We start from the raw sequence: 26743 nt of genomic DNA, 5'->3' as shown, positions 1-26743 counted from the left end.
GGTAACGGGGACTAATACGGGGGGGACTAATATGGAGAAGGCAGGCTTTGTAAGAGCATGGAAGAAAAGCATGGAGTTGGCGATCTGGAGTAGCCTTGGAGATTAGGTCTTGCTGCAATAGGAGCTAAATAACATCCCATGTTGTGATTATCGAGTTAGATCCGTAGCTGTACATGTGTCAGGCAGTCATGATTGGTTCTATACCCGGCTTCTCTCTGCCTGCTCTTTGGCTGTGCAGTGTATACTCCATAGTCTCGACTGACACCACGGCTTCTCGCTGCGGCACCCGCCGAACCACTTGGTCACCCGGACAGCATCGACAATGAAACCCCGAACCTGCATGTAAGCCAACAGCTGTCGTCAATCTCCGTCTTCATCTCCGTTTTCCATCTGGCCAGATGATACCCCACGCCATGGCCCGCCTCCTCTCAGGACTCGTGCAAGTGTCACGGCAATTGGGCTTCTAGACTAGGCACTTGTCCTCCCATCGTCTCATTCATGCTTCTTCCCTCCATCCCAGATTTAGTAATGATGATATAAAAATAAATGAAAACACCTCTCTAAACGCTACGCCGTATCTGGAGCTTCATCTACGGCAATCTCCCCTCATCCTTCTTGTTTCACTTCGCGGGACACTGTGGCGCAAAGCCCACTTTTGCCCGTGATTCCCGCTCAGCATCCAATCTCTCTGTACTATCGGGCACTTGATGTTTTAGTAATTTCGCAAGTGAAAAGTGTAAAGCTACTAGTGGGACTAGGCAGAAGAAAACAAGAGGGGAGCTTGTAATCGACGATGGATGTGGCTGGAGATAGTTCCATGGAGCTATGGGAAGGATCTTGGTTGTGGACACTAGGCACTGCCTTCATTCTTTGAATCAAATTCCGTTACGCCTAGCGCTGCTTCTTGGTGCTCTTCAGCTCTTTTGTGGAACTTGTATATGCACTGTCAAGAGGTAGCATGGGAAGTGAAGCCCTCGTATAAGCCGTGTACGAAGACGAGCGAGCAAAAGCGAATGCATCATACAGAATACCCACGTTTTACACAATCTGGCTGAAAATCAAAGTTGATTTTGGTGACGTATCACTTCTTCTCGGAGTTTCTTTCTCATATGAATGGAAAACAAAAAGTAGAAACGCCTTGGTAAGGCCGCCCAACGGCAGATCAAGACAACATTCGACAGTGCCAAAACAGCTCAGGATTGTCCGATGAGGCCGTCCCGCGAGTGGGGGGCCTTCACCAAACTGCATCATGAAAAAAGGATCCAGCAAAACTAAAAAAGGGCCAACGGGGCGCCGCCAAAAAGCATTCAATCGATTTGCCCACGGACATGAGGATGTGGCTTGCTTTTTTCCCTCTTTGACTGCAGGCTGCATGACGGGTGGGCATCTGATATGGCTTGATGGCATGATGTCGGCATGGCATGATGGCGCGCCCAGCGAATCCACCCACCCATGTCCTTGTACAGTAGCGTAGCATGCAGCACCCCCCGCCCCAGTTATCCGGCCCCGGCGTCGCTCGACCGAATCCAAGCTAAACCGCTATGCTGCATCCTGTTACTGTGTACTATCTGCTTCAGCTATCTCGACTTGTATCGGTTTCGTGATTTTGATACTCACTAAAATGTCTGGCCGAATAGCCACACCACCATCGGCCTTTACCAGCGATAAGTGCCCCCTTTTCAATGATGCTACCCAATCATGGATCGGTCCGTCCAGCCGAGAACGGGCAAAGAGAGAGAGGATACGTGAGAGGGAGTCGATGAGATGATATCACTCGCTTTTGTGTTGTACTGCAGCTTTGCTAGCTGTAGCTGAGTTGAGCTAGGCTGGGAGGCTTCACAAAGTTTTATATAAATCACATCTGCTCGTCATCTATCCGGCCGTTCTTGTCTGTATCTCTTTTCATCATCAACAGCTTTCTTCCAGCTTCTGATATTTCCTATCAGTCAATTGAATCGTTTCCACATTATAGACTCATACACAAAAGTCAATTCCTATATACAATAATTACCCCTCCATTCATCATGGGCAGCCTCAATATTCCAACTGAGCAGTGGGCACAAGTTGTCGAGAAGGTCGGCGGACGTACGTCTCAATCTTTCTACTATCACTTCTTTGTTATGAACTATTTTGCTAACATATGTTTCTAGCTGCCACCTACAAGAGAATCCCCGTCCAACAACCCGGACCAGATGAAGTCCTCGTCAACGTCAAATACTCCGGTGTCTGCCACACCGACCTCCACGCCATGATGGGCGACTGGCCCCTCGACACAAAGCCCCTCCCCCTCGTCGGTGGCCACGAAGGCGCCGGTGTCGTCGTCGCTCGCGGCTCGCTCGTCACCGACATTGAGATTGGCGACCTCGCCGGTATCAAGTGGCTCAACGGCTCGTGCCTCAGCTGCTCCTACTGCCAGAACAGCGACGAGTCCCTGTGCAAGAAGGCCCTCCTGTCTGGATACACCGTCGACGGCACGTTCCAGGAGTACGCCATTGCCAAGGCCGCTCACGTTGCTCGCATCCCTAAGGGCACTAACCTAGAGGCCGTTGCTCCCATCCTGTGCGCCGGTATCACCGTCTACAAGGGCATCAAGGAGTCCAACGTCCGTCCTGGCCAGACAATCGCCATCGTCGGTGCTGGTGGTGGTCTCGGCAGCATTGCCATCCAGTACGCCAAGGCCATGGGCATCCACGCCATTGCCATTGATGCCGGTGACGAGAAGCGCGACCTGTGCCTCAAGCTCGGTGCCTCCACCTTCATCGACTTCACAAAGTCAAAAGACATCGTTGCCGACGTCAAGGCCGCCACTCCCGATGGTGAGGGCCCATACGCCGCTCTGCTCGTCGCCGTGCAGGAGAAGCCCTTCCAGCAGGCCACACAATACCTCCGCTCAAAGGGTGTCCTGGTCTGCATTGGTCTCCCCGCCAATGCCAACCTCTCTGCTCCCGTCTTTGACACTGTCGTCCGCATGATCAACATCAAGGGCAGCTACGTCGGCAACCGAGCTGATACCGCTGAGGCTCTGGACTTCTTCGCACGAGGATTGATCAACGTTCCTTACAAGTCCATTGGCCTGAGCCAGCTCCAGGATGTTTACACATTGATGCACGAGGCCAAGATTGCCGGCCGCTACGTTGTTGACACATCCAAATAAATGTGTGCTTGAGAAGTTTTCAAAAGCTCAACAAACAAGAAAGAAAAAAGTAAAAGAAAAATCAGATGATTCAGATACAAATCTAGGAGTATAGGCTGGCGGGTTGGTGTGGGAATGGCAGAGTTTGTTGTTTGTTGGGCAAGGATTGTCTTTTTATTGATATGTACCTATATATGATGGCGGGCGGGGTGTACAGGCAACGAGACTTACGAGCAGCTGTTTATTTGAAGTTAATGATATGAGAAATGAAATATATTTGACCAACTTGCTCTTTCTGAAAATATAATCTGTGAATATATAAATGGATTTCAACAAAAACAATTACAAGGCTTTATCATTGGCTCTAAGATACATTCACTGCATAGTAAACACGAAAGATGTGGCTCTCGCTGGTTCAACTCAGTTTAGGCGAATACATGCTTCATGGTAACTTTCATCGGACATGACAGAGCATACATATGTAGTATATTGTGCATATATCCTCTTTCACTAAAGTAAAAACGCATCTTCCAAGCTTCTAATACCCCGCGCCCTTTCCTTAATCGCTTATAACACCGCCTTTTATGAACCGCCAGGGCCACCGAGAAGAGCAAATCTTCGCACAATGCTAGGTCCGTATTCTTGGTACTAAACGAGTTGTTAGTCATGCTGTGTTTCAAAACGCAATCGAATAAAGTGGTATGACGTACCTCTGCCTTGGTGTGGCAGTAGGATCGGAACTCGGGAGTCTGGCCGAGCAGACTACCGCCGAACCAGGGTCCATGTCGCTGTCTCTTGTGAGTAATGACCTGGACGTCCACTCCACCGCTACGGGCACCACCGCTGCGCTGCTCGCTAGCCTGGATTCGGGCATCGACGAGCAGCTTAATGTCTCGCTGTAAACGTCTTCCAAAGTCCTTGTAGAGGGTGCTTCCACCAGACAGGACAATGTTCTTGTAGAGACCTCGTCGAACATCAATGGGGGACTGCTGGATGACGCCATCCACAACTGTTGGCAGCGGGGTTAGGAAATCTGAGGTGTAGATTTCAGGGTTGAAGAAAATCTCGGGAGCCAAGAAACGTTCGTAACCGACGTCGACAGTGACCTGGCGACCACCGGGCTGGGTCACAACGTGCTTGGCAAAACGGCTGCGGTCACGGTCGTAGCGGGCAAACTCTTTGACAATGTCGGGGCAGACGTAGCAGTACTCTTCCTTGATCTCCTGGGCCGTCTTCAGGGAGGAATCGGGCTCGCCACGATCTCGCAGCAGTGACTGGACAAAGTATGTAATGTCTCGTCCGGCAACAGGGATCGACTTGATTGAGGATCCGATAACGTATCCTTCAGCGACTGGGATGACGTGGGTGACACCATCACCAGAGTCAATAACAGTACCGGTCAAGGATCGGTCCGAGACCTTGGAAGAGGTCCACGAGGCCGCAAGAGCAAGAACAGCTTGCACGGCAATGTACATGCCGGCACAGTTGAAAGACTCGAAGAAGATCTCGGCAGTGTTTTCTCGGTTCTCGGGAGGGTTCAGCGGCTATCAGATGTTAGCAGCTGCCAATTATCAGAGCCATCATGGGAACCTACAGGCTCGGTGAGAAGGAAGTAGTGGTCTTCGGGCTCGACTCGCAGGTACTTGAAGATGGAGTTTGACCAGAATCGCTCCATGTGGTCCTAATTGCTGGTTAGCAAGACAATGCCTCTCCCCAATAGACCGCAATTGTTGGTCTCATACCCAGTTCTCAATCTGGCCATGGCGGATGGGATAGTGGAGGCCGTATCCAGGACCAGCCGCGGCGTTAATGGCCTCGTCACCGATATAGAAGTCCAAGTCCTCGGTTCCGCGCTTCGAGTTCAAGTGGCCGCTGGGACCAGCTCCTCCGGTAAGGAACGAAGGCTTATTGCCAACGGCCGGACGACCCGATCCTGATCCTCCGGCACCTCCACTGGCAGCCTTGGTCGCGATGGCGGTAGGGAAGACGAATGAAGGGGAATCGTTGCCGGCAAAACCTAGCAGAGCGAGCTCATGTCAGTCGACCGCAGTTTCGTAGACGAGATGCACATTGGCGAGGAGACGGGCGAGATAGTACCTAGCTTAGAGAAACCCGTGCCGCTGGACGAGTTAGCACCTTGCGTCGAGCTGTTGTCTGGAGCCATCCAGGAGAGAGGAGAGAGGGGCGGGCTGTGTGATGCATCCACGACAGGAATCAAGACTTACTTGTCCATGACAACGGCGGGAGTTTGGTTCGCCATGATTGAAGAAGGTGCTGGCAGCACAGGCACAAGCTCCCAGAGTTGTGACGGTGAAGCTTCGTGATCGTTGGAGGCGGGAGAGCGCAGCAATGGCACTTCGACAGCTGGACGCTTGAGTCTAGGGACAGGTGGGGAGATGCGGATGTCGAGACGGAGTACGTAACGTGCCTGGAGTGGCTAGGCAGGCCCCGACTACAGAGGCAAGACCGCTAAAGATAGAGGGGGCGGAGGGCCTGTGAGGCACCAGCTCCAGTTGCTCTGACGAATCTCACCGTGCTAGCCCCGCCCCGCCAAGTCGCCTGGCTAGCTGTTTATTGGAGTTTATGAGGTTAAGGGGGCGCTTCTGTGGGGAGCTGCGAGTTGCCCATGTTTTTTGCCCCGACGTCATGCAGTGCTGTGCGAATAGCTTCACGGGTGAATAGTGTACGGTGTACGTGCACATGTGTAGGTAAATGCATTTGCCTACTCCAACAACGACACATCATAAAATTTAAAGATCATCTATTTATTTTTGTCGTTAGTTCCCATCCCTTCTTTCATGAAATATTCATTATTCATTGTCGGGTAATAAATGAATTGGGTCTACTATAAATTGCAGCATGCGAGCGTAAAAGGCCTTTTGCAGAAAGAGAAATGAAGCTCAACAGTCAACAAAGCAAAGCCAGATAAATATAAAAAGGTACTTAAACAGAATATAGTATACTCAACCAGTCCATTGACAGCAAGGAAGGCGTTGCCTGCGAAGAATTATGCCCGCCGCGGCATCGTCTTAATGGCCTGATTTCCTTGACTCAATCTCAACACTGCTTCAGAATCCGCCTGCCATATTTACAGCTCTTCTACGTACTTATAGCAGCCTTAGCTTTCAGCAGCTCAACGGACCCGCTGTAATAACGACTCCCTTTGCCTGCCGCCTGCGTGTCTGGTGCCAATTCCTCGGCTGTCTCCAGTGAAGGCGACTGCGCTCTGCCGGCTGGCAGAACAAAAGGCGGTGGCATTGATTCAAACTATTCCAGAAAGAAGGAGAGAAAAAAAAAATCAAAACCTCCAAGATTCGGTCCTTTTCTCGCTTTTCTTTTCTCTTTGTCCCTCTTGTGGGATCACTACATTCACCTACTCCATCTCCTTCTTCTCGGTTCAATTCTTACGTATATCAATATCGCCTCTCTTATCGAAAGCTGTCCGATAACGTTTTATACATCTCAGCACGATTTTTCCCAATCAATACTTGGCCGAAGCATGAGCAGTAGCTGTGACGATGAAGGATTTTCCCCCGTGATGGACGATAATACTTGTGGTACCGATGGCGCACTCGACCGGGTTCTTGGCCTTGGTCAGAAGCAGCTCAAATGCGTTCCGGCAATCTTTATACATGCAGGAGCTGGCTTTCACAGTCACCAAAACGAGCATGTTCATCTTCAAGCCTGCGTGGCGTAAGACTGCCCTTTGTGCCATTTCCTAACCTGCTACTATACGATATATATTCTGACTCTAAGAGTTTTCTATAGGGCCTGCGAGATGGGCATGAAATTCTTAAAAGCCGGTGCCACTGCTACCGAGGCTGTTGAAGCTGCTCTGGTTATACTCGAGAACAAAGAGATAACGAACGCCGGTTATGGCTCCAATCTATCAATCGACGGCACCGTCGAATGTGATGCGACAATCGTTGATCATTTGGGTCGTAGCGGTGCCTGTGGCGCTGTTCCAAGTCAGTCGATTCTTTTACCTAGTTTCCTAATCTGCTGAGTGCCATCTGCCTACTGACCAGACTGCTATTGCTGTTAGATGTTAAAAATCCCATCTCACTGGCTAAGCTCATCTTGGACACAAGCAACAAACCCCTGAGCCTTCGCCGAGTCCCCCCAAATGCCCTCGTAGGCGAAGGGGCGAGAAATTTTGCCGAAGAGCACGGAATGGCAACTTATGGCAACGAATATCTCGTTTCCAGAAATTCCAGGGATCGTTTCCTGAAATGGCAAGAAGACTTGAAGAGAGCCGAGATTAACCCCAAAGACGCCAAGGCCAGCTCGGCTTTCAACAATATCAATATAGGCAATGCTCCGTACCAATATGATGCAGTGACAGTGACGGATCCTCATAAACTATATCCTAGGGATCACACTGCGGCAATCTTGGCAGGAACATGGAACGAAGGTCAGCCTGATTCGCCTTATGTCGGCACACCCAACACAGACGTGAATTTTGAGCCTCCAGTATATCCAGCAACGTATGCTCGTGCTCTATCCTCTACTCCAACGAATACATCTCGACCTTTCTCGCGAAAGACACCAGGAGCTTCAGTGCATACGACGCCCATAACCCCAGCAAGCAACGTAAGCCGTAATTTTTCACCCAGTCGCCTGAAACGCCATTCCAAAAACATTAATCAAGTTGGCCATGGAAACGGCGTGAGCGGAGACGCTGCTCCAGATGACACCAAGTTAGCGGACGACTCAACAGCGTCGCATTTCGATGGGGCGAGGCTTTCCAGCGAAAATTTTGGTGAGCTCCAAGAGGGTTTAGATGACGAAGGCGAGAATCAAGGTCAAGGACGAGATGGATCTGTGATAAGCATTCGCGGTCTTAAGCGTCCGCTTGACACGTCAAAAGAAAACGAGGATTCCAGCTCACAAACCGCAAAGCGCCAGTTCCAGTTTGATAGTGCCAATGAGGATTTGGTCACAGACACTATTGGTGCTATTGCAATTGATGATAGCGGCCACATCGCAGCAGGATCTTCGTCTGGTGGTATCGGAATGAAACATCGAGGCCGCTTGGGGCCTGCTGCTCTGGTTGGCATTGGAACAGCCGTTGTACCTTGTGCCGAGGATGACGACGACAATGTCACTGTTGCGGCCGTAACAAGTGGCACAGGAGAGCACATGGCTACCACAATGGCGTCACAGAGATGTGCTGAGCGTCTTTATCATGGGACACGCCGTGGCCCTGCCGGTATCGATGTTCAAGATGAGGACGAGGACGCCGTCATGGAATCTTTCATAGCTAAGGACTTTATGGATCACCCCGGGGTGAGAAGTTGTCATTCCGCAGGCGCCATCGGTATTATGGCCGTGAAAAAGACCAGTAGAGGCTACTATCTATACTTTGCCCACAATACAGACTCCTTTGCTCTGGCATCAATGGGTGGCTTGGAAAAGGAGCCACGATGCGTCATGTCACGACTGCCCGACGGTGCTAAGATTGCCAAAGGTGGCCGCAAAGTCCAGCTGGAATAAAATATCAGCAAAAATGAAAGAAAAAAAGGGCCAGGAGTTTCTACTTGGCATTTCAAGGACTAGACCAAGCTAGAGGGGTATTGGGAGCAATTTGGCACTTTGCGCGTGGGAAGGGATAGCGGCGTTGGGCTCTGTATTCTGGTTTTTCTTTATTTCTTCTTCATTTTAGCCGCTGAAGGTTTTACCTCTTTTCTCTTTTGTATGATATTCATATAGCATTATCCTCCTGTATTCCTATAGATATCCCCTTTTCCAGAACTCCTCTATCTTATACTCAAGACGGATTTCGCCGACCGCTTTGAGTGGAGATCCATCTCTACACTACCTTGGGTATCGGTATATAATTAAATAACATGCTTTGTTTTCCTTTTTAGATTGCGACTTAAACTTCCAGATAAGACATCAAAAAGCCTCAATAATAGGCTCGTGTGAAATTGGTCATTTCCTCTCCTACATGGCCTAATAACCTCCAAGGACGCTAATTAAATCAAGGCTTTGGCGTCCCTGTAGCACTCCCTGTCTCCTCACGCCCGCTACCGTTGACAATCTTCTTCTTCTTTTTCTTCTTCCGAGGCACGACGGCAGGTTTAGCACCGTAGTTACCCAGCGCTAGCACAGTACCGCACGTAAGACATTCTGCGTTCTCAGGAGGTTCGCAGAATATACTCAGGCAGACGGAGCAGACGAAACCAGTGTCGACGACCTTGCCATGGCAAAAGCAGGCAGTTCGAAAGTCGACGGTGTCATGGGTAGGCGTAATGATTGACTCGCGAGCTTCTGTATCGGGGATAAGACCAAACATGAGGTAGGTTAGCAGGCCTTGAGGGTTGGATGCCTTGAGAAAGATGCCGTTGGTGTTGAAGCATGCTTGTTGGAGGAAGGTTGAATCGCCAGCAAGAGCAATGGTATCAATGGCAACTTGATTATGAGCAGCCGCAAAGACAGCATTCATGGTAGGGATGTATTGAGACGGTTCAGAGTCTGAGACGGAGATGACGACGATTCGGCCTTTGACGGGAGGAGGGGCGGTGGAATTGACCGGAGCAGCGTTGGAGAGAGTCGTGTCTGACGAGCTGAGAGCTTGTGAGGCCTTGTTGATGCGGCAAAGCGCGAGTGTCAGGGCTCCGGAGAGCTGTGTTGTTACTTGATCGAGGTCTTGCACCGTGGTCTCGGCCATGAGGTTCTGAATGGACGAGAAGACGGAAGACTCGATCTGCGCAAACTGGGGGTACTTGTTGGCCGATGGTGATGAAGATTTATTCGTCTCAGCCGACACGTCTTGCATCTGGACGTCTCCCGAGTTGTCCTTTGCCGCCGCCGGCTTCTGAGCAGCGGGATATAGCCATACTGCGCGATTCACGTGCGCGGCTATGACTGCGACCTGGTTGGTGTTGCTGAAGGCTAAGTGGGCGTTGACGAAGACGAGAATGTTGGAAATTGCCTGGGAGAGGGAGAGGCGGGAGTCGAGGGCGGCCCAGGCGCGTGGGTTGGTGTCGATGACGATGGAGAGGAGGGAGGGAGGGCTGTCGACGGAGGTGACCTCGTAGTGCTCCGAGACGTCGACGGCATCCATGGTGGGCGGCGGTGGTTGATTTGTTCGGTGGGTGAGTGGATGGATGGAGTGGACGAAGGCTGGCGGAGACAGCTACGAGGTCAGGTTAAGAGGAGGAGAGAATCAGAGCTGCTTCGACGTGGTGGCTTGAAGAGAGACTGCCGCTGCGAGACTGGGGTTTTTTGGAGTTGTCGAGTGAGGCCAAGAGATGAGTGCAGCACAATGGAACAGCTAGAGCTCAACAGGCATGGCCAAAATAGCATATCAAGACATGTCCAAGACCCCTGTGTGGCTTCATCCAACAGCTGAGATTCTGCAGATTAGCCACTACCCGGTGACAAGCTCTGTCACTGTCTTGCGATGCTGCAAGGCTGACTTGAGATCGCGAGATGAAAAGAGGCTTGAAGGACAAACGCCAAAGCACGTGACTGTCATTTATCACCTTATCCTTCTATCAGCTGAATTGCTCTCCCTCTTGATAAGTACGCAATAAGCTCGCTAAGCAAATTGATGCCTGGACCCAGTGCTAGCAGCATTATGGGCTCTTATCCAAAGTCAATTGGCTGATGACGCCAGCAGAGGTGTGAACTATATCTGCGCCTCCAGCAGCTAGCAGTCCAAGGCTCCAGCGATGATACCCAGAATTAACGTGGCGGCAGCGTGGTGGCTCTGGCGATATCACTGGCTACTATTCGGATGGCGGTAACACAGCGCTAACACGCTGGTGACGCAGTGGGGGGTGGGGTTCGAAGCTTCTACTATCAGAGTGGGACAGACGCCTGGTGGGATCTGCAGAGCTTCTTTTGATTTTATCTGGTCTTGGGGGAAGCTGTGGCCTGTGACGTCGCTATAACTTCAACTTTCCAAGGCGGCTTCAGCGTCGTCGGATCTTTTGCTGTTCAACGTCTTGCCCACCACCGGCCTGCAGGAAGCTATAACGAAGCAGCAAGGAGCTTAGTGTCTCTCTCACGACTCACCATTACTCGCGTTGTTCTTGATAGCGTTGCTTGTGACATTACAAATGCAGCCTTGAGCCTGAGTCTGTTCAACAAAACCTGAAACAAGCTCAAGATGGCAGCTGTAGCTGAGACCCTTCGGAATTCTGGTCCGGCTGCCTCGCTCGAGGACCAGACGCTTCTCATCTTTGCGCGGTTGATGGAAGGCGGCCAAGAAGATGACGAGACGTGCAAGGACTTGAATGAGCTGACCAAATTGCTCAACGATGATGCTAATGCGCAGGAGAAGAACAAAGATCACAAGTCCATCACCACTCTCATTGACGGTGACTGTGTAGATACGATTCTGTGCTATCTCGACATGCGGCAGCCTGAAGTTGTCCGGGGCCACGCCACTCTCGTCACCTCAGCATACCTAAGGGCCGCAGGTGAGAATGGCAAGGAGAAGCTGTCTACTTTCTTCTTTGATAGGGTCAAGAGAGGCACATACGATGACTACATCGTTGCCTTTTGCGTCGCTGCGGCCATCTTCCCCATTGTTCCGGATCTCTCCGCCGAGCTCTTCCTAAACGAAGGGTTTCTTGTTTCACTAGGCCCGCTAATGAGGAGAAAGTGGAAGAGCCGAAAAGTCGAAACAGCGTGTTTGGAAATGCTAAACGCTTCTTGTATGAACGCAGCGTGTCGAGAGGCCATACAGAAATATTGCGTGGAGTGGCTCGAGGAGGTGGTTGACCAGGATCTGGACGGGGAAGTTCGCAGTATGAATGCGGATCCCAACGTGCACAGCGAGGGTGGCTCCATCAACATGAGAAGACATTCTGAGCAAGTACAACACTTGGCTGCTGTTATTTTGGCCAAACTAAGAGTAAGGAATCTGAATCTGGTTCCCCTATTTTGAGAGCTACAATATGGGGAGACAGCAACAAAAATACGTAAATCTATTATGGCTGACTGACTCAGAATGAAGGTAGTGCCCTCGAACCCATCAACGAATGATCCAAACCAACCTAGAATCGAGGCGGCGGTCACTAGCATTGAAGATTTATCCGGCATGTTCACCAAGATGATTTTGCGTGATGAAGATCACGGAAGGCAGCATTCTATAGAGGGCCTGGCGTATTCATCGCTACAACCGAAGATTAAGGAAACAATCATTAACAATCCCGAACTAATCAAGAAGCTTGTGTCAATGCTGAAAGATGCACCCCCTCGTTCACCATCGACATATGGACTTTTAAGCATTTTTCTCAACTTAACTCGGTATCGACCTACTCTTTCTGAAGAGGACAAGAAGATGTCTCAGCTCAAGGCGTACGCAGATGCAGCTGGGAAAATGGCTGCTCCAGATAATCTGGATGACGACGAACATGTTGCTAAGAGGTGTAAAGTGGTCTTTGAAGCCGGCCTCACACCTGTTCTTGTTGCACAAAGCAAGCATGCATCTCCGGCATCCATGGCCATCACTATATCTATCATTCACTCATTCGCCACGACAAAGGCGTTCCGTGGTTCATTAGCTCAGCAGGGCGCTATTAATCTCCTACTGGGTGCATGGATGAGTTTTCCGGAAGGAGAAGAGACAGGTCGCCGTATGGCCGCTCATGCCCTCGCACGGATCCTCATTAGCATAAATCCTAATCTCGTCTTTGGAGGAAATCGATCGGTCCCAGCCAGCACCGCTATCCGACCTCTGGCCTCAATCCTTCCACCAGATCCCGCAGCCGAGAGACGGGACTTACTCCCAACGTTTGAGGGACTTATGGCCCTGACTAACCTGGCTTCGATGGAGGATGAAGAAATTCCTCGCGCCATCATCAGCAATGCCTGGCCTCAGATCGAGGAGCAGATGCTAGCTTCAAACAATCTCGTCTCCAAGGCTGCTGTTGAACTGGTCTGTAACTTGACGCAAGCCCCTGAGGGTATAGCCCTATACGCAGATGGCAACCCTCAAGCCAAGAATCGAGTTCACATAATGTTAGCTCTTGCTGACGCTGAAGACGAAGGCACACGCAGCGCAGCGGGCGGAGCTTTGGCATCTTTGACAGGCTACGAGAGCGTTGCGAAGCTGGTGCTACAGCGAGAAAATGGTATCAAGGTGATCCTCGGCATGTGTACGGATGCGGACGAGGGCCTGCGGCATAGAGGTGTAGTCACCCTCTACAACATGGTTGCGGGAGACGCAGAAGTCTGCACACTCGCGCGAGAAAAGGTCACCAAGGAAGGCGGCGTGGAGGCTCTGAAGAACTCTCTGAAGCTTACTAGGAGGCCAGAGGTTCTAGAGATTACTGTGCAGACACTAAAGGCACTTTTGGGACAGGAGTAAGAAGACGAAGAGGATAGACCCTGTGTCCTTGTTTTCTGCTTTGTTTATTGGAATCATTTCTCTTAATGCTTGCTCTGTGTTAAACCTACTGCAAAGCAATGTTGGCATCAAAAATTCTGGCGGGCCCTCTTTTGTTATTGTGCATCTCCTAGATGCATGCATATATGAATGTATTCACGTATTCAATGAGAACAAATTGCATCAAAGTAGCCTTATAATTTCAAAAGGTGAAGTCTTCATATCATTATGTCTATAAAATGCTTTTTACCCTTTTCCTTTGTCTCAGCTCTCCTCCACCCTGTTTAATACAGCAACTCCCTCTACGTGTCCTGTCTGGGGGAAGAAATCGAAGCCTCTCAGGCTCTCAATCTCATATCTCTTACCCTCTCCTTCGCCCCTCACCAGAACTCCCACGTCACGAGCCTGGGTATGCACGTTGCAACTGACATAGACGACCCTCTTGGGTCCAAAGCGCCTCAGCTGGCCGAGGAAATCGGCGTCACAACCCTTGCGCGGGGGATCCAGAATGACGGTTGTTTCGTCAGCGTTGTAGGAAACGTTCTTGAAGAGCTCGCCGGCGTCAGCGGCGATGAACTTGCAGCGGTCCTCGCCGAGGCCGTTGAGCTCAGCGTTGTGGCGAGCGGAGTTGATGGAGTCAGCAGCGATGTCGATGCCAGTGGAGTGCTGGAAGACGGATGCCAGGGTGATTGTGAAGAGTCCCGAGCCGGAGTAGGCGTCGATGAGGTACTTGATGGATGAAGGAGAAGAAGGCGGGAGGACGTGTTCCTTGATGTAGTCTGTGAAGACGGGCAGGATGGAGTTGTTGTTCTGGAAGAAGGAGCCGGCGGGGTTGGTGAAGTGGTGGTCGCGGATGTATTCGTGGGTGGTGGCCTTGGAGTCGGTCTCGCAGGTTTTGACGTCGATGCCGAACTCGCTGTCGTTGCGGACGGTGTAAGGGGCAAGATCTTCTTGCTTCGGGGGTGCAGCGTCACCTTCGGCGTCAACGGGGTAGCGCTGGGTGTTTTCACGCAGGAGAATGGTTGCGCCTCGCTGGTAGTCACCAAACTCCTTTTGCATCCTCTCTCGCTCTCGCTTCATGCCCTGCCTGACGACGTCGGTGCCGATGGGGCAGTCTTCAATATCCATAACTTTACGCTGGCCCTTTTTCATGAAGCCAATATCGGGGCAGCTGTCGAACTTGGGCTTGGGACCACCCTTATTCTTCCTGCTGTGGAAGCCCGGCGGGCCATCGAAGTGAGGCGTCAGCTTGGTTCGGTAGCCGTACTGCAGGGGGCTGCCGATGGTGTCGAGGATGGCGGGGACCAGCTCAGCAGGGAGGTTGGCAAAGTTCTGGAAGGCCTTGTCGACGATCCTCCTCTTGCGGCGGAGCTGCTCGGCATAGTCGAGCATCTGGAACTGACAGCCGCCGCAGGTGGAGAAGTATTTGCACTGGATGCGGGAGTCGTCGCGCAGCGGGGAGGGCTTGACGATTGAGATGAAATCGGCGACGGTCTGGTTCTCGCGGCGCAGGTGGCGGAAGACTTTCACCTTGGCGACGTCTCCGGGCACGGTAAAGGGGACAACGTAGACCTGGTTGGAGCCGGGCTTCATGGCCAAGCCATCGCCGGTGGAGGAGAGCTCGAGGACTTCGACTTCGGTCTCGGTTCCTTCAGCGGGCAGGTCTTCTTTCGCCTCAGTGGTCTCGCCCTCAGCTGGTGTATCCGTCTCGGATCTACGCGATTCTAGGAGTGCCTCGATGTCGTATCGCAAAACTTCTTCTGAGGAGCCCTCAGTAATGTTCTTCTCCCTCTTTGTCTTCTTCTGCTTCCAGCTGCGATTGTTGCCGCCGGGATTGGGTCGCTTGGGTCTGTTGCCATTGGCGCCATTGCTGCTTGTCTGAGTAGGTGCAGCTGGAGTGGACACGGGGGCTGAAACAGCCGGAGAGGATTGAGCGGTCGCCATGTGTGCCAATGGACGGAGGAGATGGATGGGTTGAGGTCTCAGTCGATAAGGCTGTAGGAATGATCTAGTGATGCTGAGATACGACGAGGGCCGTATCAAAGCTCTCATAGACGACGTAGCAGTCCGAAGCAATCGGAAAATTAATTATAGCAGAAGATGCTCCGATGATCCAAGACTATAATTTTGTCGTCGCTGAAGATCTGCAATCTCATCCACTGTATTGAGTCTTCATATGTAGTTTACGCCCCCATAGAGTCGGTAGGAAGAAAAAATGTCTTATCTTATCACAGTCTATACATGTATTGTTACCTATGAGTCGGCTCTGATTGGCTGCGCAATCGGCCATGCGCCATGGCGGCGATTGGCTCCAGCACCGCTTAGCGGCCGGGGCGGTCCCTCCGTTTTCCATTTTTGTTTTGTCACTGAAATGGGGCACTTTTGCCAGGCCTTGCACTAAGACACAACTTGCTGTCCGTCACGAGGGCTGGTTGGCAGGCAAAACAAGAGCCCGGCCGCTGGGACTGCCATCCAGCTGACTTGCATAGTTGCGGAGCTCGCCGAATGGAATCCACATGGCTGTCACACAGATAGCCGGGCCCTTGTGTGGAGATGCCTGTGTTCGTGCTTCGGGGGCTGGCTGAGGTGATGCTGCAGCGGGCATCAAATTGCTGTTTCCAAGACCTGCCCTTCTGAGTGGAACACCGGAAGAACCATGTGTTACTACTTATACCCATCTCTCGGAGACGCATCAGCAGGGGTTTGGAGATCTTATCTTGCTATATATGATATTGTCCCCTGCCCCTTGCTCCTCCTCTTATCTGCTCGTATTTGAGCTCTCCTTCTTCGGCGGATGTTGTTCGGACGAACTTAATAAGTGTTCCGAAGCTAGGCCCGAGATCTGTCACTAGAGATAACCCACGCCCTACCGGCTGATTACAAGCAGAGGCGACTCTGTCCCGTGTCTCCTGAATATCATTTGGTAACAACTTCTCCGGGGATCCATTAATAATTGGAAGAGCAAGCCGACGTCCCGACGCCGACGCCGACCGTCCATGGGGATTTTTCTAGATCAAAATGAGTGAGTTGTCCCAACTTTGTTTTTTCCACTCTAATTTTGGATAAAACATCTACCTAGAGTGCTTGGATCACATCTCTTATACTTTAAACCTTGGCTCTTAACTATCTTTTACGGCCTGTTGACATGTGGATAGAGTCAACGTTCATTCACGGCCCTCGGCTTTTGGGGTCGCTGCTCCTGGCTATAACACTTCCTCAAGCCGTCACCGTCGATGCGGCTGCCATCCAAGAAGTTTTCCAGAAAGATACTCCCGGGCATATCGGTGGAGTCGCCAGTGAGAGCAGAGAATGCAGCGCCATAGGGAGAGACATTCTGGCGCGAGGGGTACGTCCGTGTGCTAAAACTGCTAAGATCTCACCCGAAGCACAATCATCATCTTTATCCACTTTGATCTATGATTTCCTGAACTCATACTCATGTCTTTTTTAATAGGGCAATGCTGTTGACGCCTTGGTTGGGACGACGTTTTGCGTCGGCGTTATTGGCATGTACCACTCGGGTATCGGCGGGGGAGGCTTTGCCGTGCTTCGGGATGCCAACGGCGAGTATGAAGCCATAGACTTCAGAGAAGCTGCGCCGGCCGCGGCCTTTGAGGACATGTACAAGAACAACGTGAGCGCAAGTGTTCGCGGTGGACTTGCTGTCGGCGTTCCCAGCGAAGTGAAGGGCCTCGAGTACATGCACACAAAGTATGGCGTCTTGCCTTGGAAGACGGTCATGCAAGGTGCTATTCACGTAGCCCGAAACGGATTCCGAGGTAAGTCCGCTCCAAGTCTATACCATAATTTGTTATGAGTTGAAATACTTTTAAAAGTTTCCGTACATCTGACAAGCGGCGCAGTATCACCCGACCTTATTCGGTATATGAATAGTACTTTCAAGGCCGATAGAGAGACTTTTCTTACCAAGGATCCCAACTGGGCTACGGACTTTGCCCCTGATGGTATGTCTAGAGGATGCTTTTAATGTGAATGAATCATGTACTAATCATTTGTACTAGGTGATTTGGTCAAAGAAGGTTCTTGGATGACACGGAAACGCTATGCAGAGTAAGTACCCCTTCCAACTTTCGAGCTCCAGAATGGTATACTTATGGCTACTGGTAGTACCCTTGAAAAGATTTCCGAGCACGGCTCAGAAGTCTTTTATTCTGGAGAAATGGGTAAGTTTTGTTCTAAGTTATCATCGCAACCTGCAGCTGCTAATTTATTGTGCACAGCCAAAATCATAGTTGACTACGTTCAAAGCACTGGTGGGACAATGACTCTTGAGGATATGGCAAATTACAAAGTTATAACTCGTCCCGTTCACAACGTCACATATCGAGGTCTCGTGCTTCACGGCATTGGAGCTCCCGCCGGCGGTACCGTCAGTCTCCAGATTCTTAAGATCATGGAGCGTTACAACTCGGAAGACTGGTCTGATCAAGATCTATCCCGTCATCGCCTTGCCGAAGCCATGCGTTTTGCTTATGCTGCTCGAATTAGTCTCGGCGACCCAGAATATGTGGACGGCGATGTGGAGGGCTTTGAAAAGAGAATGCTCGATCCTAGGAACATTGATGCCATTCATGAGAGAATCTGGGACAACCAGACACATCCAGCCAAGTACTACAACCCCGAGAAGCTCTATGTACCCGAGAACCATGGCACCTCGCACATTGCAGCCGCCGATAAGTCTGGCATGGCCGTATCCCTGACGACGACCGTTAACCTCCTTTTCGGAGCCGAAATTGTTGAGCCTAAAACCGGCATCATTTTGTAAGAGAGAATTCATTTATTCTTTCCTTCTGCTTCGTAGCTAACCCACAGCGTCTCAGGAACAACGAAATGAACGACTTCTCTATTCCCGGTGTCAGCAACGAATTCGGCTTTGCTCCCTCCGTCGCAAACTACATCCGCCCCAATAAACGCCCTCTTTCCTCCATCACTCCCATCATTGCTGCTTTCCCTAACGGTACTCTCTACGCTGTCATCGGCGCTGCTGGTGGCTCCCGTATCATCTCTGCCACCGCCCAAGTGCTATGGCACATCCTCGATGAGCATGACGAAACTCTGGCTGGCGCTCTGGAGCGACCACGTCTACACGACCAGCTCATGCCAAATCACGTTCTGCTGGAGGAAATGTTTGACGACGAAGTAGCCGTGGAATTGGAGAAGAGAGGCCACAAGATTAGCTGGGTGCGACCAACCCTGAGCTCAGTGCAGGCCGTGAGGAGATTCACCGATGGTGTGTTTGAAGCAGCGAGCGAGCCTAGGCAGAAGAATAGCGCTGGATATACCCTGTAGTTGGAGTATGGGAATTATTGGGATGAAGGTTATGATGAATACTTTATGAATAGAGCTAGACATAGCAGTGATACCATTAGCAATAGCGCAAACTTGGGATTGCTTTCTTCTTGTTTATAATTCTTGTTTGCCCCGGTGTGAAGGATGGAAACAGGGATATACGGCAATGAGCTTTTTTGTCAATTTCAGTGTCTTTATTTTCAAAACTTTATCCCTATATATACAATGATAAGCTAAATCTCTACCTGTCTTTCTTTAACCAGCATCTTTTGGTCTTTCTTTCTCTTTTCTTTAGCGGCCAGTATATAGAGCAAAACAACGTCTATATAGCCCTCAACTCTACATCGCCCTTTTAGCAATGTTTATTAATATATACCCTCCGCTAACCAGTCTATCAATAAAAGAAAAGGGGGTATCGCCTAGTTCTATGTTCCTAGTATTTCTGCAATAAACTCAACAGCCAAAAACAAATGCTTTACTTTCTCTTTCCAAGCGCCACCAAGCGATCCATCTGCGCCAGCCACTGCTTTTCGAATACTTCCTCGGAAAATCTCTTTGCTGATTTCCTCGCACGCAGACGCATCGCAAGAGGGTCGGGAAGTGAAAGTGCTGCTTCGTATCCTGCCGCAAACTCGGCCGCATTCGACGCATGGAAACCTAGAGGCTTCTTGTTAGTTAACTCTTTAGCATGTTGGAGATTTACTCATCTTACCTGTTGGCTCGCCGTCAACTTTTGTGACAATATCCAGCTTAGGCCCGCCACTGTCATGAACGACCGATATTAGACCGGCGGCTTGGTACTCGACGACGCCAATTCCAAAGTGCTCGTTCCACATCCCGTTAACGCCCACAGACGCTTTCCTTGACCACTCGAGGATCTCTGACCAAGACGCATTGATGTGGAACTGAACATGGTCCTTAATACCCAGCTCATTCACCATCAGACGTAGCCTATACACCCTTTTGGAGTCTGAATCATCGCGGACGCTTCCAATCAGAACTAGGCGTGCCCTTTCTGCGGCTTTCGTCTTCGTCTTGACAAAATCGGCAAAAGATTGGATGATAAGCGGGTGGTTCTTTTCAGGGCGGAACTGTGCAATATAGATGAGGACCGGCTCTCGTTGTTTCTCGCTCTCTGCGGAAACCTCGACTTCGTGCTCGAATTCGCTAACGGCAACCGGGGGGTATACGACGGCGATGGGGTGATCTCGGTCCTTTTCCCGGCGATATGGTCCCCATAAGCTTTTCACATGGCCCTGGGTCCATGTGGAATTCGTCATGACAACATCGATGGAGGATCCAACCCAAGAGTACAGCAACGCAAAAAGTCGCCAGTATGTCTTCTTCACAGTTCCTCTAGCTCCGGTACCTTTGCCAGCATTGACTCCTTGTGAGCCCACGGAAGATGTAGGATCCAGAGATTCGAGCATATCGGTAGAGATCGTCGGATAGTGCACGTAGGCGCCGGTGGGCACGCTGCGGAACAGGAACTTTGAAAGGCTAAGTGCAAATGCGTAGCCCATGGTATCAATGAAGATATCAGGTACCATCAGAGAGAAGGCATCCCAGGCTAGGACTATTGAGCCCACAGACTGTCCCAAAAGTGTAAAGACGGGCCATCTCGAGGCCAGAACCCAGTTTCTCTTGGAGAGATAGAGGAATTGGATCGTCGGGGCGTGAAGTTGGATATTGAATCGGTTCTATACATCAGATTAATCGAACTGCTTCTCCCCGTAGGGTTGGAGATTCATTATTGAGGCTCGTTCTCACCTTGACTCGATTAATAATTGCATCCTTAGGAACATCGTGATCTCCGGTATACACAAAACACTTGGCCCTTGGCCATCGATCCTGTGTCGCTCGGATGGCTGCCCATAAAACGCGCTCTCCGCCACCTCCAGCATTGCTGACGTGATGTTAATGGAATGCAACGGGGAAATTATCAAGGGACGACAGCATGTGAGGGGTGAACAGCCACCTGGAGAGAGAATTCATACCAGAACGGGTGGAAGAAACCAACAACGCCTTGCCAGTCTTGAGTGGCCTGAAGTTCGCCTTTGGCGTCCAGTTTATCGGGAGTCGTTTTGCTGTCTGAGTCCTTGTGTTGATGCAAGTATTTCCTGTGCTCTTCTTCCATCAAGTTGATCAGGTGTATACGCCGGCCATCTGTCTTCCTCCGCAGCAACCATCCGATGCCAGAGCCAATGAGAGGAACAATGAAGAGTAAAAATAACGGCGAAGTAACGAGAATAGTCGCAAAAAGAGCCATTGATGAGGAATTAAGCCCCAAAAACGAGGACGGCTGGCTGCATGTCGCCGCCTCTGCCGAGCACTTGTCCGCCATGCAAGTATCCGCCCACTTCGAATCGGCAACGTCTGCTATAAGGATTCTTTTTTTCGTCTTTTTTCGTCTAACTGTGAGTTCGGCTCGAAAATGCAGCGTCCTAGGTTATTTAAATGCCCGCAATGCCACAGGCCAGGGTGGAATAGCTGGTGGCATCGCCAGTGTTGAGGGAGAGAAGTGAAAGCATGTGGGGGAATCTGCCTGTATGACTTGCTACGTCTTGACAGCTTGTTCGCAGGCCTTAGCTCCAACTCTGGGCTGCTACGTAGCCACTATGGAGCGACCCTGTGGCGCCAGCTATGGGGTGATGTGGCTCAGGCGTCGAATTTGCTACCAGCGTTATTAAGGCCCCACTCACGGGGCTTTATCACATTCAATCGGCTTTTGTTCTCATGACGATGCTCATTCACTCGCTGAATCGAGGCTTGTGCTGGCTTGGAGCAATTACACCAGCGTGTTGATCTGCCTCGTTGGGAATTCCCAAGCTATGATTGGCTATGGCGTTCTTCAGCAGATCAGCCAGGGGCTTTGCGATGCCTGGTAGCAGGGCTTCGCCAACTCGTCTTATCCAAGCGGCCTATAACACATCACGAAGTAATCCCAACTCTATCCCAGGACGGCGCAACTTTCACCTCAGCGCTGTAGGAGATGCCGTCTTATGGACAGCTGACAGCATCACCTTTATCCACCACGCCGGGCTGCCCTGGTACATCTCCATCCCTCTTGTAGCCGTGGGCGTCAACTTCTCATTTCGACTCCCGATTCAGTACTACACACGGCGACTCGTGGTCACCAGAAACAGATTGACTCCGCTAGTCACGGCCTGGAGCTCACGGCATTCTATGACAGTGAAGCACGGTCAGGGTGAAGACGCAGAGCGGCTATGGAGGCTGCGAGTAGCTGGCCTGACAGAGAGATCTCGTTCAAGGATATATAAGAGCTGGGGTGTGCAAAGATGGAAGTCATTTGCTCCTTTCCTGAGCATGGCGCCCTTCATTATCGTCTCAGAAGCTCTAAGACGACTCTGTGGCGCCCCCACGGGATGGCTCAGTCATTCGTTTGGACTAGTAGACAGCCAAGCCGTTTCATCAGCCCTGGAGCTGTCTCGCCGCTATCTTGACGAATCCCTAGTGGACGGCGGCTGCCTCTGGTTCACAGATCTCACTGCCATGGATCCTTATTATGCGCTTCCCGTCATCTGCTCGGCACTGCTTGCGCGAACGTCGTGGGGCAGGCTGTCAAAGGACCAGCTCAAGGCTTTGCTGAGCGTCAATCCTCAGGTGCCACAGACTCCTATTATGAGAATTCGAACGGCGGTAGGCCGAACGCTTCTCTTGATCCCTCTCTTTCCCATCCTATTTGCCGACCTACCAAGCGCAATTTTCTTATATTGGGCATCAACATTCGTCCTCAACGATGTTAACGAGGCTATCCTGGGAAGATGGCTTCCAAAAGAGACACAAAAACTATCAAAGCCCACTCAGAAGCCACTGGTGGCCTTACCTTATCTACGAGGAACAGTAGAATCCAAACAACAACCAGATGCGAGTAGATGAATAAAATTTGATTCAACGCGCTAAAGAGAAAAGTCCAAAAATGCCAAGTGATCCGACTCCTACCTAGGTATATACATCTTTAATAACGGTGCCAGGATAGAGTATAACCGTACTATGAAGCCCGCCCAAAACGAGAGAAAAGAAATGAAAACTCCGTATAGAAGACAAAAAAAAAGTCAAGAGTTTAGTGTATCGTTTGCGCAAATCATGTTCAGCCAACAAAAATCGCAAGAAGAACGATGGTCAAAATAACGGCCAAGATGAGCAGCAAACAACAGCCCTTGTTGCGAGCTGCCTTTTGGTATCGAGCTGCCTGGCGAGTCTCTACATCGGCGCCGCGAGTGCTTTCGTGAACATTCTCCACGTTATCGGAGATGGTAATGAGCTGCTGGCCCTGCTCGGTAACAATCTGAGCCACCTGCTTGAATAGCACGTTCAAGTCACCGACACCCTGCTCAATATTTCGAATCTCCTCTTCCCGCTCGATGATTAAGGCTTCTTGGAAATCTACCTCATCTTGCGGGGCCAGTTGCGACAGCTGTTGTTGCTGTTGCAGCTGCAGCTGTTCTTCACCCCCGGCGCCGGTAATTTCGGATGCCTGTGCTTCGCGGGCTGCAGTAACAGATGCGCGCTCCTTTTCCAGAGCCCTTCTTTGTAAACCCTGGAACTCCTGGAGCGCGGTCTGAAAATCGCTCGAGACCTTTGTCTGTTCGTATTTTTGTTGTTTCTGGCAATGTGAGTCAGCTCATGTTTCATGTCGCATCGCAAGAAACAGATATTGTAAGCATACACTTAGATCATCCCATGTCTGTAGTTTCTTCACACCATCGCCAATCTCCTTGCAGATTTCCCGAGACTTCTCCATTGTATTGTGCACCCGCTCTCGCAGGCGAGGGGTATCTTTCTTCGTCCCCAGGACGTTGACATCGTTGGCAAGTTTGCGGTTATTGCTCAGCAGAGACTGCAGTTTGTTCTTCAGTTCATACTGGAGGTCTTGGAACGCAGGATCGTCGCTGTAGCCGGCACCGCTCTGGCCGGCCTCGAGACTGGAGAGTCGATCATACGCCATTGTCGCTCCGATTTGAAGGGAAGGGCAGGCGAGAAGAAAACGAACGGAAAGGCGAAATAGGGAGGTTTATGTCCGTGCTTGTTGATATGTACTCTGCGTAAAGAGAGACGCAAACGAGATGCGATGCGATGCGATGCGATTCTAGCGCTTGTAAACAACGAACGGCGAATACAGGCCCTTGTTTCTGGAAGATGGGTGGATGAAGCCTCTACGTAACGGTCTTGCGACGCCGAAGCGTTACGCCATGCAAGTCACTGGGAAGGCGGCGCTCCAATCAGAGGCGCCACCCGCCATTCCACTTTTGCTTATCGCCACGTGATGCTTTCCGATAGACCCTGGCCTGGCGCGTCGGTAGCGCAGCTCTACTGCCCAGCTCTGGTTGCTGAGCCGGCGATTTTTATTTTATTTACTCCATTGGCGACCTGGTCCATCCGCCTCATTATATATTATCTTGCTGGCAACGTCCATTCTCGACCCGAGATTCTTGTTCTCAGAAGGAATGCGACGCGATCATGGCAGGCACACCGACGCGGAGAGCTCCTTATAAGGACACTCTGCAGCCTGCTTTGCATCGACGGTTCTCCTCAACAGCTAGTCTGTTGTTGGCCGTGTCATACATCGAAGCGATTCTTTTGGGTAGCTGGGACTCCTGTAAGAAGCCAATTCTCCTTTCTAGCAGCTTGGTTGTCTATTTCTAACAAAAGCACGATGTGAAACGCTGCAGATTTCTGGTCTTGGTTCCCTCTTGGGCCCGTGGGCTTTCGAACGCTACTAGTCTTCTCTTGTGGCCTCGCCATCCTCATTCTCCGAATTGCGAGCTACCATGTGGGCATCAAAACGACAGGATCTGGCCTGCAAACATTAGCGTCTTCACTCACCGCCCTCAGAACATACGAGACGGCATTCTGGTACGGTGTTTCGAGCTTGCTCTACTGCACCATCTATCTGGGCACGAAAGATGAAGAGACGAACCTCCAATGGATCAACTATTTCAGCGGGGATCGCGCCAGGCTAAACGAGCGACCACTCTTTCTGACCTGCTACATGTTTACTTTTGCTCTGGTTCAGACTGTTGAACATTACAGACGTGATATTGACCGTCTGGATCTTGGTTCGCTAGAGAGAAAGCAAGCGGCCGAACAAAAGAGCTTGGGATTCGTATCCGGCTCCCTTCAAACTCTTTTATTGGAGCTGCCCCTCGCTCTGGCTGAGTGCACCAAAGTAGCTCTCTTAACCTTTCCCGCGACAGTCATCATATACTATTTCTTCCTGAGATCGTTTGCCTGGTCATGGGCGATGATGTTCCTGCGGCCATTTTACAACATGCCCAGGTCCAACATGCTTCCGTCTTCCTGGCCCCTGGATATCTACCTTATTAACCGATGCATTCTAGCAGGAGTCGGCCTTGGATTTTTGTGGGCGGCAGGCAACCGGGCTTTCTCGGTCTTCATGGTTAAGAAGCCTCTGAAGAACGATAATCCCCTGACATCTGACTCCAAGGATCCCAACGGCAGTCTCTTGAACGGTCTAAAAAGCAAGAAGCTCTCTATCAAGGTGCGCATAAAAGCCATTATAATCAACTACCAGTATCCTCTTCGCTACTAACAAAGGAATAATACACAGGCCTTTGCCATGTGGGAGTTGGCCCTCACTGCTGAAAGCTGCGAGGCACGAAGGCGGAACATCTTCAACGACATAGACCGCAAGGATGGGCCCATGTGGTCTCAGCTGTACTCTATCTGCATGGAAACTTTGAAGAGCATCGAGGAGCATGTTGATGCTTATGGAAAGCCCGCGCCGCAAGTCGCTCCTGAGGCTGAACATGTCGAAGAAAAGCATCGTTCTTCAGCTCCGTTGAGACAAGACCCCATATTCACAAGTCAAGCCAGGCAAACCAACCTGCGAACTGGCCTCGAACAGGCTCTAGAGAGACTTGCGCGAAAGCCTGGTTCAACTCCCGCTTCAGAGCTTAGCCCCATTGCTCGCAAAACATGGCAGAGCGCCAAAGATCAAGTACTAAGCAAAGAACAACAAGAGGCAATCTCTCCAGATCATTTGAAAGATCAAGCCTGGCAATTTGCCACTGGTTTGATGTCAATTGGATGGATTGGCGATCTAATCCGTCATGATTTTCGTACACAATTCACTGCTGCAGTTTTAGGAGGTCCCTATGCTGAGCCTACATTGCCCGCCAACGCAGCCATTGCTCTCTGCCAACTAGCTATACACAGTTTGGCGGAAGACTCGTATGGCAATGTTCACAGAGATGTCCCAAGCATCATCCGAACTTTGACAACAATCATCAAGAAGGTGGAGGCATTGAAAGCACAATTTCCTCTGCATTGGACCGACTACAATGGGCGAAAGGAGTGCCCAGAGGTGGACGAGCTACTGCAGAAAATGAAGACTGGCTTGGAGCAAGTCGTTTCCAAGTTTGAACCTTACAGCACTGACCTGAGGCTTACGCTTACGGACCTGCGGTTTGCAAAAGAAGCCATTGGGAAGCCAGAGGCGAAGAAGGAGAAGGCGAAAGAGTTGAAGATGGCCAAACCCAAAGCAGTGGCCTTTGAAACGAGACCTAGCGATGACTGGGCACAGAGGAAAGCAGCACTACGAAGAGAATTCAGACGGCCAGAGATGGAACAGGTCCGATAAAAACCCCAACATTTCATGAGATGGGAACGCGCGGAGGCCACACGATGTACTTATTAGAACGGGATATCCCTTGAGGGAAGCTTATGTATGGATGTCGCATATCGCATGGGACGATACCGGAGTTTGATGGCTTGCAACAATCACAAAAACAAGAGAATACTATATATGAACAAGAAAATGCTAAACAAACAAATGAATAATAATGGATAATTACGCATGACGATCTCTTTGTGCACCTACATAATAAGAATGAATGAATCACTGGAACTAAGGCCAAAAGGTCTCAGCCACAGAGTTCGCCCGAGAAACCTGGCAGAGCTGGCAGGTACTG

General features: G+C 50.7%; 11 protein-coding genes across 11 annotated transcripts; 6 read left to right on the top strand and 5 right to left on the bottom strand.

The window, feature by feature from the left end:
- The first annotated feature begins 1543 nt into the window (after positions 1 to 1543).
- GGI43DRAFT_395334 (chaperonin 10-like protein) lies at positions 1544 to 3418 on the top strand. Its single transcript, XM_083204862.1, has 2 exons — positions 1544 to 2085; positions 2151 to 3418. Exons 1-2 carry the CDS (start codon positions 2025 to 2027, stop codon positions 3152 to 3154), a joined length of 1065 nt encoding a protein of 354 aa, XP_083063799.1. The 5' UTR covers positions 1544 to 2024; the 3' UTR covers positions 3155 to 3418.
- Positions 3396 to 5612, bottom strand: GGI43DRAFT_395331 (actin-related protein 3). The gene is made up of 6 exons (XM_083204861.1): positions 5359 to 5612; positions 5231 to 5253; positions 4876 to 5150; positions 4728 to 4814; positions 3844 to 4677; positions 3396 to 3781 (listed from the first exon to the last, which is right to left on the bottom strand). Exons 1-6 carry the CDS (start codon positions 5391 to 5393, stop codon positions 3716 to 3718), a joined length of 1320 nt encoding a protein of 439 aa, XP_083063798.1. The 5' UTR covers positions 5394 to 5612; the 3' UTR covers positions 3396 to 3715.
- Positions 5613 to 6512: 900 nt separating this feature from the next.
- GGI43DRAFT_235140 (nucleophile aminohydrolase) lies at positions 6513 to 8873 on the top strand. Its single transcript, XM_083200585.1, has 3 exons — positions 6513 to 6826; positions 6902 to 7101; positions 7179 to 8873. Exons 1-3 carry the CDS (start codon positions 6633 to 6635, stop codon positions 8627 to 8629), a joined length of 1845 nt encoding a protein of 614 aa, XP_083063797.1. The 5' UTR covers positions 6513 to 6632; the 3' UTR covers positions 8630 to 8873.
- Positions 8874 to 10315, bottom strand: GGI43DRAFT_235141 (TFIIH/NER complex subunit TFB4). The gene has a single exon (XM_083200586.1). The coding sequence runs from the start codon at positions 10200 to 10202 to the stop codon at positions 9117 to 9119; it is 1086 nt and encodes a 361-aa protein (XP_083063796.1). The 5' UTR covers positions 10203 to 10315; the 3' UTR covers positions 8874 to 9116.
- Positions 10316 to 10983: 668 nt separating this feature from the next.
- On the top strand, positions 10984 to 13601 carry GGI43DRAFT_235150 (myosin-binding striated muscle assembly central-domain-containing protein). Its single transcript, XM_083200587.1, has 2 exons — positions 10984 to 12002; positions 12105 to 13601. The coding sequence occupies exons 1-2, from the start codon at positions 11253 to 11255 to the stop codon at positions 13458 to 13460; spliced, it is 2106 nt and encodes a 701-aa protein (XP_083063795.1). The 5' UTR covers positions 10984 to 11252; the 3' UTR covers positions 13461 to 13601.
- A 141-nt stretch (positions 13602 to 13742) lies between these two features.
- GGI43DRAFT_380182 (tRNA (uracil(54)-C(5))-methyltransferase) lies at positions 13743 to 15422 on the bottom strand (the record flags this gene model as incomplete). The annotated part of the gene is made up of 1 exon (XM_083202943.1): positions 13743 to 15422. One exon carries the CDS (start codon positions 15420 to 15422, stop codon positions 13743 to 13745), a length of 1680 nt encoding a protein of 559 aa, XP_083063794.1.
- A 1098-nt stretch (positions 15423 to 16520) lies between these two features.
- Positions 16521 to 19001, top strand: GGI43DRAFT_235133 (gamma-glutamyltranspeptidase). The gene is made up of 7 exons (XM_083200584.1): positions 16521 to 16824; positions 16933 to 17257; positions 17342 to 17443; positions 17501 to 17549; positions 17607 to 17662; positions 17720 to 18260; positions 18320 to 19001. Exons 1-7 carry the CDS (start codon positions 16624 to 16626, stop codon positions 18786 to 18788), a joined length of 1743 nt encoding a protein of 580 aa, XP_083063793.1. The 5' UTR covers positions 16521 to 16623; the 3' UTR covers positions 18789 to 19001.
- Positions 18960 to 21348, bottom strand: GGI43DRAFT_395321 (alpha-1,2-mannosyltransferase ALG11). Its single transcript, XM_083204860.1, has 4 exons — positions 20786 to 21348; positions 20559 to 20694; positions 19501 to 20488; positions 18960 to 19445 (listed from the first exon to the last, which is right to left on the bottom strand). The coding sequence occupies exons 1-4, from the start codon at positions 21130 to 21132 to the stop codon at positions 19264 to 19266; spliced, it is 1653 nt and encodes a 550-aa protein (XP_083063792.1). The 5' UTR covers positions 21133 to 21348; the 3' UTR covers positions 18960 to 19263.
- Position 21349: 1 nt separating this feature from the next.
- GGI43DRAFT_235058 (uncharacterized protein) lies at positions 21350 to 22931 on the top strand. The gene has a single exon (XM_083200583.1). It carries the CDS (start codon positions 21630 to 21632, stop codon positions 22686 to 22688), a length of 1059 nt encoding a protein of 352 aa, XP_083063791.1. The 5' UTR covers positions 21350 to 21629; the 3' UTR covers positions 22689 to 22931.
- Positions 22683 to 23981, bottom strand: GGI43DRAFT_395319 (SNAP receptor PEP12). Its single transcript, XM_083204859.1, has 2 exons — positions 23479 to 23981; positions 22683 to 23415 (listed from the first exon to the last, which is right to left on the bottom strand). The coding sequence occupies exons 1-2, from the start codon at positions 23755 to 23757 to the stop codon at positions 22900 to 22902; spliced, it is 795 nt and encodes a 264-aa protein (XP_083063790.1). The 5' UTR covers positions 23758 to 23981; the 3' UTR covers positions 22683 to 22899.
- A 167-nt stretch (positions 23982 to 24148) lies between these two features.
- Positions 24149 to 26635, top strand: GGI43DRAFT_395317 (nucleoporin protein Ndc1-Nup). Its single transcript, XM_083204858.1, has 3 exons — positions 24149 to 24408; positions 24482 to 25311; positions 25381 to 26635. Exons 1-3 carry the CDS (start codon positions 24270 to 24272, stop codon positions 26410 to 26412), a joined length of 2001 nt encoding a protein of 666 aa, XP_083063789.1. The 5' UTR covers positions 24149 to 24269; the 3' UTR covers positions 26413 to 26635.
- The last annotated feature ends 108 nt before the right edge of the window (positions 26636 to 26743 follow it).

This window comes from Trichoderma evansii, assembly GCF_050947405.1.
Source record: "Trichoderma evansii strain SZMC 28006 chromosome Unknown GGI43scaffold_3, whole genome shotgun sequence".
Lineage (NCBI taxonomy): Eukaryota > Fungi > Ascomycota > Sordariomycetes > Hypocreales > Hypocreaceae > Trichoderma > Trichoderma evansii.
The sequence above is the reverse complement of the archived record's forward strand: the minus strand, read 5'-3'. Positions and strand labels throughout refer to the sequence as shown.

Coding starts and splice junctions, on each gene's coding strand:
- GGI43DRAFT_395334 (XM_083204862.1), top strand. CDS start 2,025: ATGGGCAGCCTCAATATTCCAACTGAGCAGTGGGCACAAGTTGTCGAG. Junction 2,086..2,150: donor TGTCGAGAAGGTCGGCGGAC/GTACGTCTCAAT, acceptor ATATGTTTCTAG/CTGCCACCTACAAGAGAATC.
- GGI43DRAFT_235058 (XM_083200583.1), top strand. CDS start 21,630: ATGGCGTTCTTCAGCAGATCAGCCAGGGGCTTTGCGATGCCTGGTAGC.
- GGI43DRAFT_235150 (XM_083200587.1), top strand. CDS start 11,253: ATGGCAGCTGTAGCTGAGACCCTTCGGAATTCTGGTCCGGCTGCCTCG. Junction 12,003..12,104: donor TTATTTTGGCCAAACTAAGA/GTAAGGAATCTG, acceptor CTCAGAATGAAG/GTAGTGCCCTCGAACCCATC.
- GGI43DRAFT_395317 (XM_083204858.1), top strand. CDS start 24,270: ATGGCAGGCACACCGACGCGGAGAGCTCCTTATAAGGACACTCTGCAG. Junction 24,409..24,481: donor TTTGGGTAGCTGGGACTCCT/GTAAGAAGCCAA, acceptor GAAACGCTGCAG/ATTTCTGGTCTTGGTTCCCT. Junction 25,312..25,380: donor GCAAGAAGCTCTCTATCAAG/GTGCGCATAAAA, acceptor AATAATACACAG/GCCTTTGCCATGTGGGAGTT.
- GGI43DRAFT_235141 (XM_083200586.1), bottom strand. CDS start 10,202: ATGGATGCCGTCGACGTCTCGGAGCACTACGAGGTCACCTCCGTCGAC.
- GGI43DRAFT_395321 (XM_083204860.1), bottom strand. CDS start 21,132: ATGGCGGACAAGTGCTCGGCAGAGGCGGCGACATGCAGCCAGCCGTCC. Junction 20,695..20,785: donor GGTTTCTTCCACCCGTTCTG/GTATGAATTCTC, acceptor ACATCACGTCAG/CAATGCTGGAGGTGGCGGAG. Junction 19,446..19,500: donor AGTTGACGGCGAGCCAACAG/GTAAGATGAGTA, acceptor AGAAGCCTCTAG/GTTTCCATGCGTCGAATGCG.
- GGI43DRAFT_235140 (XM_083200585.1), top strand. CDS start 6,633: ATGAGCAGTAGCTGTGACGATGAAGGATTTTCCCCCGTGATGGACGAT. Junction 6,827..6,901: donor CATCTTCAAGCCTGCGTGGC/GTAAGACTGCCC, acceptor AGTTTTCTATAG/GGCCTGCGAGATGGGCATGA. Junction 7,102..7,178: donor TGCCTGTGGCGCTGTTCCAA/GTCAGTCGATTC, acceptor TATTGCTGTTAG/ATGTTAAAAATCCCATCTCA.
- GGI43DRAFT_395319 (XM_083204859.1), bottom strand. CDS start 23,757: ATGGCGTATGATCGACTCTCCAGTCTCGAGGCCGGCCAGAGCGGTGCC. Junction 23,416..23,478: donor AGACATGGGATGATCTAAGT/GTATGCTTACAA, acceptor TCACATTGCCAG/AAACAACAAAAATACGAACA.
- GGI43DRAFT_395331 (XM_083204861.1), bottom strand. CDS start 5,393: ATGGCGAACCAAACTCCCGCCGTTGTCATGGACAA. Junction 5,254..5,358: donor CCCGCCGTTGTCATGGACAA/GTAAGTCTTGAT, acceptor TAACTCGTCCAG/CGGCACGGGTTTCTCTAAGC. Junction 4,678..4,727: donor ACTTCCTTCTCACCGAGCCT/GTAGGTTCCCAT, acceptor AACATCTGATAG/CCGCTGAACCCTCCCGAGAA.
- GGI43DRAFT_235133 (XM_083200584.1), top strand. CDS start 16,624: ATGTGGATAGAGTCAACGTTCATTCACGGCCCTCGGCTTTTGGGGTCG. Junction 17,550..17,606: donor ACACGGAAACGCTATGCAGA/GTAAGTACCCCT, acceptor GGCTACTGGTAG/TACCCTTGAAAAGATTTCCG. Junction 17,663..17,719: donor CTTTTATTCTGGAGAAATGG/GTAAGTTTTGTT, acceptor TATTGTGCACAG/CCAAAATCATAGTTGACTAC.